The sequence below is a fragment of the Elephantulus edwardii genome, unplaced genomic scaffold (genome assembly GCF_000299155.1).
Source record: "Elephantulus edwardii isolate Elephantulus edwardi_28Jun2011 unplaced genomic scaffold, EleEdw1.0 scaffold00058, whole genome shotgun sequence".
Taxonomy (NCBI): domain Eukaryota; kingdom Metazoa; phylum Chordata; class Mammalia; order Macroscelidea; family Macroscelididae; genus Elephantulus; species Elephantulus edwardii.
The window spans coordinates 6,056,491-6,073,093 of NW_006399808.1; the positions used below are offsets into that span (position 1 = coordinate 6,056,491).

Consider the following 16,603-nt stretch of genomic DNA (forward strand, 5'->3'; position numbering starts at 1 on the left):
AGAAGGAACTAGTGTAGGTAAGATCCTGATTTGCCCTTTAAGCCTACAGAACTGTGAGATGATACACTGCTCTTCTCTCAAGCCATTCACATTAGGCATCTGTGACAACAGCACTAGGTAACTAAGACCCTGCTTCAGACTGAGAAGAATGTGGACTCCAGTAGACACCCAGGTGAATCCCCAGTTCTAGATATTACTGTGGCTTTGGCCATCCCAATAAACTGCTCTGGAATTGAGCTGCCATCTCTGTAAAATGAGCTAGTTTTTTCACCTCAGGGGCTTTTAAGGAGATTCGTAACTCTATACATAGAACATTAGAGAAGCTCTGCGCATGGACTGAGTAACTCATCCCAATAGCTGAGGTACTAGATTTATCACCCCTCTGGATTTCAAGTGACAATGTTGAATTTCACAGGCCAATGTCAATGACAACAGGAGAAATACTCATCTCCTCTGTAAAGGATACACAACGATGTAGGACATAGAGGTTGGGCTGGAACCCAAGACATTATGAAGACTTCATTAATTGGACTTTGCTGAATCTGGTGGCACTGGCTGCCTCTGGAATATTTTTTTTCCACCAAAAAGGGCTAAGAAATAAATTATTTCATTTGGACAAAATAACAAAAAGCCGGAATAACTAAAGACGGTCATGAGCAATACATCAAAACTATGCTTCGATAAAGAGAACTGTTAACACTTTAATAGTTACAGAATGAACCACTCAATTAATTTCCCACATGCTGAAACAGGTAACAATACATTTCTCTGCCAGTATTACACCCTCCACATCGTATATTTCCACAACTGTTAGTAATTTTATTCAGCATAACGGGAAATAAGTTGCACCTCATGGATTCAGGGAAGGAAAGTAGCCCGAGGAGTGCCGCCAGCTGAGCAACTTGATGAAAGGCGCTTTGCGTTTTGATTTTGTTTTTGTTTGCTTTCCCTCCGCCCTCCCCCATCAATTCCAATGCATGTGCAGATGCTATAAGTCAATAATTGAGGACAAACTACACCTCTCAGCTTCTGCGGCAGCACTTTCAACACACAAGCTGCAATCCCACAGGTGGGGGGAGTAGGGAAGAGTTCTGCTGAACCCCAAGATTACGATGGATGTCCAAAGGGATATATAGTCCATTTCCCGCCCTGCCTTCACTGACAGACTCCAAGGCCCCCCAAAGAGATCATCATCCATGTCTTTAAAAATCTCCTTGTGTCTGAATCCAAGACCCAGAGCCAACTCCCCCCTGCCTCATCAGGCCTGTCATTAAGATGACACTATGTTAAATTACAGGCCTCCACTTGGCCTCAGCTGGGAAGGCAAAGGTCGATAAGCACCACCCCAGCAAGCTCTCAAGAGCTAAATGTGGTGAGCACACACCAGCCCGGGGACACATTGTCAGGAAAAATTGTCTTCCTTGCTAATGATATTTTGGAGAGCTAGTGAGCCTTTGTCTCTGGTTGGCAGAAAATCACTTTCCCCTCGCTCCTCTTTGGCCACAGTAAGAAGGGCCCCCCTATGAGGCACTAGTGGAATCCTACCCAACCCAGACAGAGTGAATGCTCCCATGTTTTCTTATTGTCCTTTCTTAGTTCCAGAACTGCAGTTCTGCATTTTGTAGAGACAGCGTTTTTTTCAGAGGCCAGAATGTCAACAGGCTAAGAACAGTGCTTCCTTATTAGTAAGCCAGTCCCCAGGGGTAGACCACCTTACACTTAAGAACTTTTTCATCAGCAAGTCTGTTTAGACGAGGTCACAGGCAGACTCAATTGATATCCATTCTCACTTGAGTTTGACTATGTAATGATGGACAATAGCCTGGAGTGCAATGCTGCTCACATTCTAAACTAAAGAAGACTTCTCCATGGTGAGAAGAGTAGCCGACGCGATGGACCAACCACAGTGTGTGTCCTGAGTCACCAGACCGGTGAAGGCGAGGAGAAGGGACTTACCTTGGGTTTCACCACCTTCATGAACGCCCCTCTGACCAATGCCTCCTCCCGTTCTCGACTGGTTACTTTCTGGGCATCCAGAAACTTCAAGTTGGGTAGCTTGTGCAGAACAAAGCACCTAAGAGACAGTCAGAGGGAACAGTCAAGAGGTGAGATTATCGGTTCAGAGGTTTATTCTGTCTGTTTTGTCCTAGAGTCCACACAGATTAACGTCACAGAAATGAAAAACTAGGCTTCTCATCTCCTTTGCAAAAAAGAATTGCTCACATGAACAATCTTTCTTTGTGGAAATGTGAATAAGTATCATTTATACCGACACATAACTAAACTTTATAAATGGACTCTGATAAAAAGAGAGTGAAGTGGTGCCAACAGAGGGAGATTGAAAAAGTCAAGTGGTGCCAACAATCTCCCTTTGTCTCTCATGCACACACACTTTTTTTTTCTTTTTTTTAAATTTTTGTGTGCATGTATCATCAAATCAGATCTGACTGGTACAGGAGGAGATTGTCCCTCCTTCCCTGGCAGAGCATCTGGTGGATTCGAACTGTGCGCCTCTGGGATTGTAGTTGCAGCTCCTTGCCACTAGGCCACCAGAGCTCCCCACACACACACTTTTGAATTAGCCTATTGCTGTTATGTGACACCTGGTCAACTACCACTCATACAAATTCTACAAACAACAGATGTGAATCTTACTTTATCCTGCACCATTCTCATGATGCTGGATATGCTTGAGCCCACTGTTACAGTCACTGTATCAATGTTGTTGTTGTTAAATGCCATTGAATTGAGTACAACTCAGAGTGACTCTCTGTACAACATATCTGAACCTTATCCTATTCTGCGCCATCTTTCTCATCTGACACAAGAGAGACTGTTATGTCAGTCCATCTTGTTGGAGATTGTTGCTTTCCTTTGCTAACATTCCATATTTCCAAGAATAATGTCCCTTTCCAAAGAATAGCCTCATTTAACATTTCCAAACTATGAGAGATGAAGCTTCACCCTCTCCCTCCAGAGAGCACCTTGCTGCACTTTATCTAAGACACGTCTGTTCGTTCTTTTGACAGTCCATGGGATAGCCAGTACTCTTCTCCAAGACAAGTTGCAATTCCTAGGTTAAGACAGACTAGGAAGAAGGATTGGCCAACCACTTTCAAAACAACAGGCATTCGGAAACCATATGAATTGTGCCAATAGTGCCCTATTAATTTGCTCTCTTCCATTCTGGAACATAGGCTTCTCTTCTTTGCCAACATAGGTAGTTCTTAGTAAAATGAAATAAACAACCTGACCACACTATTTATAACATGGTCATGTCTATGGTTTGTCTGTGTCACTTTCAATTCTCAGACAAAACACAACTACAGATTGAAACTGAGACAAGAGATATTGGTTCACATCCAGGCCAGTAAACTATATATTGTTCTAATATCAACTCATAAACCCTTAGGATAGAATTAAGGAACACATAAGCCAAAAGTTTCCTCCTTAATGTGTTGAAAAGGGATCTTAAAAACTTTCTTCTTATTACCACTGAGGAACTTCTATGAAGACATCATAAAGAATATCTTTTCAATAGAAACAAGAAGAATAAGTTCATATGGAATAGCAACAGCTCATTAAATGTTACATATTCCCCATTCCTCTAGAAATACTCGTTGACATTCCTTATGATTCAAGGATAAGACAATGGCACCTTGTGATTATCTACTTCAAGTATATAGGCATATGTGACAAGAAGATTGATTTTCCTGGGTATAGATATACCAAGAAACAGTTGTTCAAACATAACAAGGGTACACTGCACTGTCTGAAATCAGGAAAGCTGTATGTCAGAGTGTTCCTAAGAGGGAAGGATTTTGAAGCTCCATTTGACATCTTTTAGGCATGTTTCCAGGAAAGGCCAGGCAGTCCTTAGAGAAGGACATCATGCTTGAAATGATGGAGGGACAGCACAAGAGAGGAAGGTCTAGGAGGAGGTGTATTGACACAGTAATGGGGGAAGAAGTGGGGGGGGTGTCAGAAACAGTGAGATTGGCTCAGGATAGGGCAGGGTTTAGAGCTATTGTACTTAGGGTTGCTATGAATAGCAGGCAAACCAATGGCACATAACAACAACAACATATGTCAGAGTTGTACACTTTTACTAAGTCTATTCAGTATATATGGTGAGCAAAGAATGTGAGAAGTAGAATGAAGAATAATGACTCAGGTTGGAGGGAGACTTATCAATAACCTATGTAACGCAGATGACAAAACTTTGTTTGAAGAAAGTAAAGATTTTGAAGCATTTACCCAGTAAGATTAAAGTCTACTATCTTCAGTGTTAGGTCTTCACAAACAGACCGATAGGCAATATCATGATAAATGGAGAAAAGTTCAAGTTGTCAAAAATTTCATTTGACTTAGATTTACAACAAACATCATGGTGGCAGCGATCAAGAAATCAAAAGCTGTGTTTGGACAAATCTGCTCTTAAGGACCTCTTAAAAGTACTAAAGCTCAAGGATGTCAGTTTAAAGACTAAGGCATAGCTGATTCAAGTCATGGTATTTTCAATTGCATCACATGCATCTGAATGTTGGACAATGAAAAAGAAAAAGGAAAATTCAGACATTTAAGTTATGGTGCTGGCAAAAGTACTGATAATACCATGGACTGCCAACATAATGAATCAGTCTGTATTGTGGAAAGTGTGAGCTGGGTACATCCTAAAGACAAGGATGGTGAAAATTCATCTCACTTTTTGTTGAGAGGAGGCATCAATCATTTAAAAAATCTTTGTTCTTGGAAAATTAGCAGGCCAGTGAAAGAGAGGACAACCCTTAACAAGATTGGATTGACACTCTGACTGCAACAGTGGGCTCGAGCATGGCAAAGATTGTGAGGACAGCACAGGATAGGGAAAGGCTGCCATCTGCTTACAAAGTGAATTATGCTCAACTAGATGGCACCTAACAAGAGTGACATAGGTAGTTGTCTACACCTACAGTTCCGTTTATTCAATGACTGTTCCCAGTGTGCCAAGTGCTTATACTTAGCAATTAAATGTGCAGTTTTTTCAATGCTGTTTTGCTGAAAAAGAAGAGGAGTTTTTGTTGTTGTTAGGTACCATCAGGTCGAGTATGACTCATGGCAACCCTATGAACAAAATAACTGAACTCTGCTCTTTCCTGTCCCATTCTCACACTTTCCAACACACAAGAGCCCATTGCAGCTGTCATTGTGTCAATCCAGCTGGTTGAAGGTCTTCTTCTTTACCAACCCTCCACCCTTCCCAATATCACGTCCTTCTCCAAGGTATAGCACCTCCTTGCAACATGCCCAGAGCATGTGATGTGAAGCCTCATCATTCTCACCTCCAAAGAGTGAAGAGGTAAGTATCCAATATTATGGCAATGAACTGACTATATCTAAGGGAATCTGATGCCTCCTTCTTGCCTCCAAACTCCTCTGTTCATTCAAATTTCAAGTCTCATTCCCATCAAATTTCCCTCTGTACTCACAACTCTCATTGCTGTCTCTCTTTTTCTGTACTTTTAACATGCACTATGAACATTACACATAACAACACAACAACAGCATGAACATTACATAGTTCGACAGTGCTGGTTCTTCCCCAAATTGTAAGCTTCTTGAGGGCAGGGGAAATTCCTTTGCTTACTATAACCTCATTTTTGAAACTTAAATTAGAATGTATTCAATGAAATGCCACTTCTTATCAGCTGTACAATTATTTCTTGAGCATCTTCTGTAAGGGGAAAAGATACATCACATTGAGCTACCTGCCAAGACTGAAAATATGTGTTGGGCAACTACTGGAAGGCACTGTTTTTGGAGAAGCTTCCAGAATGATTCAGGTGTGGAAGCAGGAGTAGCATCCACTTCCTAAACCAGATGTCTCTGGAAATTCTATAAAATCTATAAACATAAAGAAAAGACGTTAATCGTAGAACAGAGTTCAGGTCTTTTGTTCATAGGGTCACTATGAGTAATATTCAACTTGACAACACTTAAGCTAAGTGAGACTAGTGTTATATTTTGGAAGAAGAGCTTTCTACTTTGTACATCACTCCTTGTCAATTTGCTGTACTGTGGTATCCTGGGTTTGCTGTGATGCTGAACCTTGTGCCACTGGGATTTCAAATACCATTATAATTTACCAATGTGGACAGTGTTTGGTGGAGTTCCCAGTGGTAGGACAGGTTTGGAAGCAAGAGTGGTATCCCCTTCCTAAACCACATGCCTATGGAAACTCTATAAACTTAGAGAAACTGTGATAGTTATAGAAAGGCATTAGGTCTTTTGTTCATAGAGTGGCTATGTATGAGTCATGTGTGACTCGACGGTAATCAACAACAACAACAACAACAAAAGTGTCCAGACTAGCCCCCAAGTCCTAGAAATCTGACTTTCTATCTGGTTCCTGCTTTGTTTCCAATCATTAGTACCTTTGTCTCTATTTCATTTCTTCCTGGGCCTCTCTTCCATCTCTCTCCACATGACCCCTTAGCCTTATCCAAAATCAAGGAAGATCCACTAAGGGTCCAAAAGCCTTTCCCATCCTCCAGCATTAATTCCCACCGGCCTCACTCAATGTCAGAGAAAGCTTCCATCTTCTGCTTGTAGCAGCAAAGTCTTGATGACAACAGATTCTTTCAAATAAAGACATGTACAGACAGAAACAATATGTCAAGAGTGACGCTCAAAGGAGTAAAGACACCCACTAAGTGTAGGGTGGGAAAAGATGAATATTCAGGTGAAGAAAACATCAGTATTAGAAAATCAGCCAGTGTTTAATGATGGAATGAAAGATGCCTTCACAGGGCTGCCAGGAACCAGCATGACAACAGACAGCGCATTGTCATCTCACCCCACTTTGGATCAGAGCCCTGAAATCAAAGCAGAGAGAAAGAGAGAGAGAGGTGCTGGCTTTTAAGCTAGTTAAAAATTTGAGATGACAAAGAGCTGCTGTTTTCAGAGCACTCTTCTTATAACAGTCAAAGAAAGAGCCTGTGAAAAATAGGCTGCCAGGTGCCCCGGGGACTAGGGGTGACTTAACGCCTATCTGCAGTGCCAGCCTAGCCTCTCCAGGTGGGTGGCTGTGAGGAGAGGTGTGAGGGACACTGGGAAGATTCATCCTAAACAGGTCTGACAGTCCAGAGGTCTACCTCTTTAGAGGCCTTCTTTTGTTTACTTACACATCCACCCATTGATTGTTTCAAACATTCAACAAAAAATGACACAGCAGCAACACCACCTTCCAGGAACTGGTCCAGATAAAGTGATGAACAAACAGGCCTGGCCCCTGTTCTCATCGTGCTTCTACTCTAGTGCAGTGCTTGCTATGATTGAGTGAATGGAAGTTTGTGCAAGTCTACTTCATTGGCCCCCAGAGGTCAGCTTCAGCAGGTCTGGGCTGAGGTGCAAGCTCTGTTTCTGATAGGTTCCCAGGTGATGCAGGTTATTGGTCCTGTAACCACAATCAGAGAATGACTATTTGAGAGATGATAATACAAAAAGGCGTACATAATAGTTTGGAGATTAGCCTCATGGAACATCATGAGGGTGGTGAGGCAAAGACTCTCCTCCCCCGTTCTGTAGCACTGTCCCTGCCCCGGTGTCTGATGATCCACACACAGCGCATCATGGGTTAGAACTGGCTCTGAACACTGTTGCCAAGTGATAAGTCAGTGGGATTCTGGCCTGCCCGCTCCATGCTAGTCATAGGAGATCTATTTCCTCTCGTTCCAGGTCATGTCAGGGTGTCAAAAGCCACAGCTTCAATCCTGAGTGTAATACCAGTTTGCCATAAAAATACAAGAAAGAGTTCCCGAAGCCACAGAATGAAGGCTTTTACAATATCAATTCACCCCTTGTAAATTTAATCCAGGGTTATTTGTTGCACCAAAATCTCTTTACTGTGATGTATTACTTAGTTACTGGGGTTATCACAGCCGTATCCTAAAGTTGCATAGTACATAAAACATTTCAGTTAACAATGTGGGAAGGTTAACTCCCCCAGATAACCCGCAATCACCAGGGCTAGTCCGGATGACATGCCTCTGTCAGCTTCCACGAGCTATTGATGGTTCAATCAGTTTGTTTTGAAGGTAAAGTACAACAAAAGGGCAGTAAACTTATTCAGACTGTCAACAGAGGCTATCGGGGAATGGGGTTTGCAGGTAAGTAATTCTGGGTGTTTTAAGGCTATTATCAAACAGCAATGGTTGAAGGAAGAGACAGCTACTAATAACACGGAAGGCAGCCATCATAAACCACTTTATGGCAGAAACCCCCATCTATAAATCTTGCGACACCCGGAGACAGCTTCAGATTTATAAAACTGCTTGTTAAGCCAGGGCACTGTTTAATGAAAAGAGATCTGTCTAAGTTCCAAGTTTCACATCCCTAGTTCTGGAGGGCAGCTCGCATTTTCCTGACCTTCTCAAGGTGGCTTGGGGACAGCCCAGGGGCTCAGTGTGGTGGGGTCAGAGACACTTCTGGCTAAGATGAGAAAAGTGAGGTTATCAAGAGGAGAGCTAGAATCCTGAAAAGGCATTTTAAGACCCATTTTTCTCTATCTGAAAATTTAGTTTTTCTTAAGGTAAGTGACTAGCAAACATAGCTTTTCAAGCTCTCTTTTCATACACCAACTTTTCATACACCTACTTCCATCAAAATGATTCCATCAGCCCCATCAGATTTCAGATGCTTTCATTCTTTTGATCTTTTTCCTGTGGACTCATTGGTAGATCTGAACCACCAAATTTTAGCTTAGCAATCTAACACTTAGTACAGCAGTAAGCCCTAAAAAAAAAAAAAAGAATGTCCCAACTACTCCTTTAAGGTAAGAGTAGAGCTAGCTAAAGGAGAAAAGAGATGAAATAAAGTTGTCGGGAGAATTTTTTTCCACTAAAATAAATTTTCTCTACCAAATCCCAATACTCTGGATTTTTTTTTAATCTATTATCAAAGAGGCAAAGATGTTGCCTTTTCCTCTTGACCCTAAGTTCTGCCCTAGGGGAGCTAGCTGCTCCCTTGAAACATTCCATAGCTACAGAAAACATGGGATGAGCCTTCAGTGTTCACACCTGTGGCCAGCTGCCATACTTTTTTTTGAGGAGATTTTATGGAAGAAATACCAGCTTTCTAAATCCTGAGTGGATGAAACATTCAGTTCCTAATGTTTTCTCTTATTCCTTCCATATATGGCATCCTATGTTTCTTCACATTATTTCTTCCTGCTTTCTTCTTTCCATGGGGGTCCGGGGAAAATACAGTCAGGCCCAGGGCCCCGTGAAGGCCACAGGGGGTAACCCTTGAATTGTTGTTTCCAACATTTCATGAAGCCTGACAGACTAGGAGGGGCACGTCAACAAAAGCTGATGCTTCTTGCTTTTGAGTGGATTACATCAGCAGGGTTTGCTAACACCAGCTTCCTCCTGCTGATCAAAAGTCCTGACCAACTGCCAAATGTGTCTGATTAACAAAACACTAAAGGTCACTTAAATTCAACTTCTTTGAGAGAATAAAACCTTTTCAGTGCAACAGAGAACACTAACAGGGCAGCAGAAGAGTCTAGACTCTAAACTTACCTCATTATATGGTCAGGATCCAGCCTCTGCCTCTTTCTGAGCCTCAGTTTACCCCATCTGTGCAGTGAGGGGAGGGGCTGAGTGATGCTTTGGGCCATTGGTGTTTGGGTTCAACTCGCTCAAAGTTCATTTACAATAAATGTATCCATGCCCTCTTCCCTTGTTATTCCAATTTCCGTATATAACCAGCCCCCACACCTTCAGGTGACGGAGGACTGTGAGAAAAAGTCAATAAAGACCAAAGAGTAATGAAGAAGCAGTGTGAGCGGAATAACTCCAGATGCTCTGAGAGATGACAATGATCTCACTCTAATGAGCCGAGGTGCGCTCACCTACAGCATTAATGAATGCCTGACAACTGTCAGAGGCCAGCTGATCTTCCTCACAGTTCACTGGCAGCATGTTTGAAGTCTCTGTGCAAACAATACACCCACAGGACAGACCAGAGCCCTCTATAGAGGGTAACCGGCAATTACTCTGTGGGCTTCTGTCACTTTGATCTCTGGGTCATGACCTTTGCTTTCTTGTGATCTTCAAAGCCCAGATTGTAGATTAGCTGGAGAATGCTGCCTGGGCTGTGTAAACCATAAGTTTTACAGCTCCTTTTTGGCTGGGGATATGGTGGTGGCCCAGGACAGGCCACAGACGGTGATTTGGGGAGGGGGCTCCCTCTCTCCTTCCCCTGGCTGAGTGCTACAGACACTGGACAGGCCCCAGGGCTGCTGCCTGGAAGCAAACAAAGAAAGGGTGTCACATTTGAAATAATTTAAAGTTGTGAGGACTATAGAGGGGCTGGCTGGGGAAGCCAGCAGGAGGCAGAAGTCACCCAGAGACTGGGGAGAAGGCAGGCAAGAGAAGAGTGACAAAGGATTTAGTGACAGAAGTAGAGTCAGGACTATGAGAGCAAATCACTTATTTGACAAGTGAGATCTAGCCTTTGTGGACAACTGAATTCTCAGTCCACTGCTCTTTCTCCAGTAAAAAGGAAGCAAAGACGTTAAAGGAAGACAAGAAATGTACTATTCTGAGCACCCAAGCCTCCTATGTCTGTTCATTATTTTGGCAAGTGGCGAGGGTTTCTAAGGGGTCTCAATTGGTTTCTGAGTACCATGTGGTCTCTTAGGCTAATCCCTGCCCCGCCGTTCTCTTCCCGTGCAAACTTTGAGGCGACTTTTATCATATTCACCTCCATTCAACATTCATCCCAAAATAGCAACACAGTGTGTACACACAGCAGAGCATGGGCAGGCTCAAGCTTCCATAATAACATGGCAAGGGGGCACTTCTCAGCCATAAACTATAACAAATGGCAACAGGAAACTCCAGGTACAGCTTTGCTCCCGCCCCGCAGGGCCAGGACACTGCTCAATAGCTTGGTACAATGTTCGTGCTCACGTACTCACATGCTCACATAGATTTAATGAGTCTATTTCACTGTGGGGATGCATGCCAAGAAAACCCAACGGGGTGCACAGGGGGTAAGTGGAGAAGTTAAAAGAGCGAATGTGGAAAAACAGGGAGAAAAGAGACAAACCCCTAAGCGTCTGTGTAGCCATTTCCAATAGATCCATAAATCTAGGCACTTCCTTTTCTGGTCCAGCGGTTGGCCACAATGTGACCTAAAACGGAGCTGACCTCTCTGAAATCAACATCTCCCGTGGAAATGAAACAAAAGACATACTTGTTTTGATGTATGGCTTGGTGACATATTATAAATATTACATTACATAACCACAGAGGACGCCAATCAATAAGAAATTTTTTTTAGACAGCACTAAATGAACCATGGGCTCTTGCTTCTGAATACACTCTTTTAAGGCCCCTAGTATTGCTTAAATGATTAATAGAAGACATATTGTCAGAAAATGTACTTAAAGTGAAAAACAGTAAACTGTAGAAATATCATTCATTTTTTAAGCAATTTTCTAGTGAGAACGTCACATAAATTTACATAGAAGCTATACTATTAGGCTCTGGGTAACAGCTAGATGGAAGGCAGACCTCATGCTTTGGGGATGAAAGGCCAAGAAAATATTTCATCCAAGGTAAAAAAGAAAAAAAATGCAGTTCCATTGCTTTGTATAATTCCAAAGGCCATAAGAACACTGTACTCAAAAGTCATATTGTGAAACCCTAAAATTTCTCAGGGAAAATGGTGTGGGAAGTTGTGAAGATGGAATCGGGCAGGATGGGCTCAGAGACTTGGAAATGGTCAGATACAGAAGCATAGGAAACAAACCAGTGTCGCTTACAGACCCTAGAATGGAATGAAATCACGCACACATGCAGTATGAGAACTGCTGTCAACAAATAACAACAGCCAAAAAAAAATCAGTAATAGTTTTTAAAGTGTTGGAGAACAAGCTATCGTTGCACTAAACCACTGAACACTATGCTGAGAATTGGCAACTGAATGGTTCCTGTCTCAAGTATGAACACCTTCTCTCATTGTGGGTGACTTAGGGATTTTTCTAAGATAAACTTGACAGGATATGATTTTTTCTGTGTGTCAGCCTCTTCACAGAAACTTTGCCATATGTTTGGGAACAATGTTTCTACCCTTCCCTCAATGCCTTCTAGGGACACAGACCTGTGGTAAGAAAGGCAGGCCTACAGGAGACCCACCACCACCACTTCTGGCCAGTGTAGGTCAGGAAAGGCTCTTCTAGAACCAGGATTTCACTAAAGAATCATGATGCAACAATCAACACTTGGACTGAGAAACTATAAATAATAGTCCTTTGCTTCATAATAGCCTTTCTTAATGACCAAACATATCTAATCCCAAATACCCAAAACCCACTGCCACTGCGTTCATTCCAATGCATAGCAACCCTGCAAGACAGAGTAGAACTGCCCTCAGAGTTTCCAAGGCCAGAAATCTTTACAGAAGCAGATTGGCTTCCCTTTTCCTGCACAGCATCTGAGAGGTTCCAACAGGGGACCTTTTGGTTAGCAGCTCAATACATTACCAACTGAACCAGCTGTCCAAAGGGCACTGACTCTCTGACGCTTCCCAAAGCATTTGTTGCAAGTATTTGCAATTACTCAGCTTGTAGCTAGTAAGGGTCATTGCAAGTCATCTCTAAAGACAGTGACCACATGAATATTACATTTCTAACACTATTTTAGGTGCTAAGGAGGCAACAAAAACCCCAAAGACCCAGAAGCCCTTACCCACTGAAAACCTATTTTTTCCCCCAGGGGAGAATTGGGAGTTGTATTTCTGATGGCAATATACAAGTGCCCACTCTCACGTATGTGAGTGAGATGAGGACTGGGCCCAGGCCTGTGAATGTCCTCGGGACTCTGGGGGGTAAACTTCTGCAGCTCCTTCCATGTGCCTTTATTCATTTCCTTACATTCTTCAAGGTTCTGTGGACAGAATGCTTGCATTCTTCCATGAACAGGCTGCTGAAGCTTGTTTCTCTGGGTTGTGGGGACTGGTGTTTGTAATAGTTTAAATGGAGTTGTCCTGAGCTCTTGTACAGATCAGAGGTCTCAGGCTCTGCAATGTCTGTGTGCTCTTCCTCCCGAGAGGACTGGGCTCTGACTGCTGCAGGTTATGGCCCAAGTCCTGGCCCCTTTGGTCTCACTCACTGGCCACTCCTTACAGAGCTTAAGAAAACTCCTATATGTACCTCTTATTCTGGACAATTGTCATACATTTAATGGCTAAACATATATTCCTTTTAAAGAGTTCTCTCCCTCAAATGTTCCAATACCGTGCTCATTACTTATCCACTCTTTTCCTATTTCGCCTCCCATCCCCCCATGTCAGTCCTCCTTCCTAACAGCTGGAGGAGGGGAAGAGGAAAGGGGGAGGGAGGAAACTATGCAACATTGAACGCATGGAAAGTCAAACTGTCATCAAAATCATAAAGTAAAATAAAAATTTAAACAAAAAACAAAACAAAAAAAGAAATAACTATAGCAGACGGCTGCCATTTTGGGCCTCACTTGTCACCGCCCTTGAGGGAGGATTCCTGGAAACCCAATTTTTCTTAATGCTGAAATAAATAAAGTAGTAAGTACATCACAAAAAACTGTGGTTAACCTTGAGGAGAAAGGGAATCCAGAACACTTGATTGCGCTTATGCAAAATCTGTACTTGGACCAGCAAGCAGTTCTCAGAACAGAGCAGGGAGACACTGCATGGTTCAAAACCAGCAAGGGATCAGGGATGCATCAGGGATGTGTCCTGTCTTCATTTCTTATATAGAACAGATCATTCGGGAGGCTGGGCTTTATAAGGAGGAATGTGGCATCAGGATTGGAGGAAGACTCATCAACAATTTATGTCATTCAGATAACACAACCCTGCTTGCTGAAACTAAGGAGGGCCTGCAGCAAGATGAAGAAGGACAAGGACTGTAGTCTCCCATATGAATTGAAGCTTAACATCAAGAAAACAAAGATTCTTACCACTGGGCCAATTTGCAGCACCATGATAGATGGAGAAGAGATTGAAGTTAACAGTTACAGCTTGCCCAGCTCCACAATCAACACTTTTGGCATCAGCAGTCAGGAAATCAAAAGGCAAGTTACATTAGGTAAATCTGTTGCCGGGCACCTTTCCAGAGTACTGAGAAGCAACAGTGTCAGTTTAGAGACTACAGTGCACCTGATGCAGTGCGTGGTCTTTGCAATTTCTTGCTATGCATCAGAGAGCTGGATAATGACAAAGGATGACAGAAGAAGAATCAATGCCTTTGAGTAGTAGTGCTGGAGAACAGTCTTGAACATACCATGAACTGACAAGAAAACAAATAGTTCTGTCTTGGAGAGGGTGAAACCAAGTTTCTCCTTGGAGGCTAGGATTTTGAAGCTCCATCTCACATATTTTGGACACATGGCCAGGAGGGACTGATCCTTGGAGAAGGACATCATGCTCAGAAGGGTGGAGGAACAGGGCAGGAGAGGAAGACCCCGGATGAGATGGATTGGTACAGTAACTGGGGCAATGGGGATAGGTGTATCAGAGTCAGTGAGACTGGCTCAGGACAGAACAGGCTTCAGAGCTATTGTACATAGGTTCGCTATGAGTTGCCGGCGACTTGATGGCACATAATAACAAACAACAGTAAGAGAAAGAGAAAAGGTAGAATCATTAAAAATGGCATGAGATGGTGATGATGAACTGTACTTACCGCGACAATAGTATTTCCAAAACTTGGTGCTACCAGGAACATTAAGTAGCACTGGTGACATAGTCTGTGGGGAGTCTGAGGGAGAAGATGAGCAATCTCCTCAGGTGCGATTTATAGCCTGCAGAAAACTCAGCTGGAGGGACAACTATGAGTTCATTCCAACTTGACAGCAACGTGTTTCAGTTTTGAGAGGTTTGTACATTAGTTTTCAACTGAACATCAAAATTACCTACTGACAATTTTGTCTTATTTTCCACCAAATGAATGATAAGTACCTTGGGGAACTCAGAGGCATATCCCTGGTCACTCAGCACTTATCTAGACTGTACTCTCCATTTTAAAGGTCGAACAAAGCTGAGCTCCAGGACAAGTATTCTGATCCAACCTCTTAGAGCAAGGGTCTGAATGTTTTTGCCAATGTGATCAGTTACACTATTTTAAAAACATCAGCCATGGCATCGTTCACAGGGAGTTGTCCTGCTAACCTAAAGGTCACACTTCCCTGGTGTTTCAAAATAATCTTTAGCAGCAATGGGGGAATGATGGGACATCTCCCCCTGTGTGATTTACAGCCTCCAAAATCTCACTGGAAGGTCAGCGATGAGTGGGTTCTCAGTCGACGGTAACGAATATGTGAGGGAACCTCCAAAGTCTAATTTCTAGGGGCCCTATGACCATGTATTTCCTGCCTCCCCTTCTCTTTCCATTTCACTTTCCTCCAGCCTTCCTTCCCACATTGACTGGGGATGGGATGACAGAGATGAGATGAGAGATTACATCATAATGAAAGAGAGGCTGCTCATATGAAAAAAAAATCATTAAAACATTTATGAGACAACAATCAACTATAAAAGTACACACGCATTCAGGATTAAAAAGAAAATAAAAACTAATTTAGTAAAAATAAGTAAAATCAAAAGGGCTCCCTAAAGATGTGATTTTTTAAAACATTTTACTATGTTTTGGTTGAAAGTTTATACAGCAACTACATGTAACAATTTATACATATTCTGTGACATCGGTTGCAAAGTCCTCAAATAACGGCATTCTACCTACTTCTTCCCTGGTGTTTCTGTTTCCATTCATCCTTATCTCCCACATGTTATCTTTGAGCTTTGTTTTTGGGCAAATACTCCATTCCTGGCCTCACATGGACTGTTGCCAAGAGTAAGTTCCTCATAAATGTTATTGTGCACTTCACAGTCCTGTTTGGATCAGAGATTTCAAAAGTGGATGGGCTGGATGAAATAGAGAGCGGAGGAGGTGGGGAGATGCATTAATACCTTCCATCAGCATACCTGAGTGGTGGATTCTGAGGTACAGTTTGATCTTCAAGAGGTGTGAGGCATTATGGAATGCAGCTCAATTTTGGTGGGTCACTTTTTTGAGACTCTGATACAAGCCAGAGGAAGAACTCACCACACAGAGCAGGGGAAAATTATAGCCCCCAGGCCAAATCTGTCCTACAACCTGTTTCTGTTAGGGCCTGTGGTGACACAGTATGTAATACATCAGGGCACTGAGGGTAAAGCTGGCACTCACCAGATGTTCCCTGGGGAGAGACAGGTCGTGTGCAGAATCCCAGCCTCAGAAGCCTGCTGGAGGGCTGTTAGGAGTCAGAAGGGACTGGACAGCAGTGAAGTGGGTCTATTTTTATTAAGCAAAGTGTTACTGGAATATATGCATGTCCGTTCACTTAGGAAATGTTTATAGCTAATTCCATACTATAGCCACAGAGTGAAATAGTTGCAAAAGACCATATGGTTCACAAACCCAAAAATATTTACTCTCTGGACTTTTGTAGACAAAGTTTATCAAGCCCTGACTTAGACCACCCAACAGCTTCCCATCTTTCTTGCCTCCTGAGGCCTCAGGGAAGGCAGACAATGGCTC

General features: G+C 42.8%; 1 protein-coding gene across 1 annotated transcript in view; it reads right to left on the bottom strand.

The window, feature by feature from the left end:
• Positions 1 to 409: 409 nt before the first annotated feature.
• The window catches only part of LOC102850296 (chromosome unknown open reading frame, human C10orf11), a 31,013-nt gene continuing 14,819 nt past the window's right edge, over positions 410 to 16,603 (bottom strand). The window contains exons 4-5 of the mRNA XM_006887561.1: positions 1,957 to 2,074; positions 410 to 493 (exon numbers count right to left, since the gene is read on the bottom strand). Coding sequence (XP_006887623.1) covers positions 410 to 493; positions 1,957 to 2,074 — 202 coding nt within the window. The remainder of the gene's footprint in view (positions 494 to 1,956; positions 2,075 to 16,603) is intronic.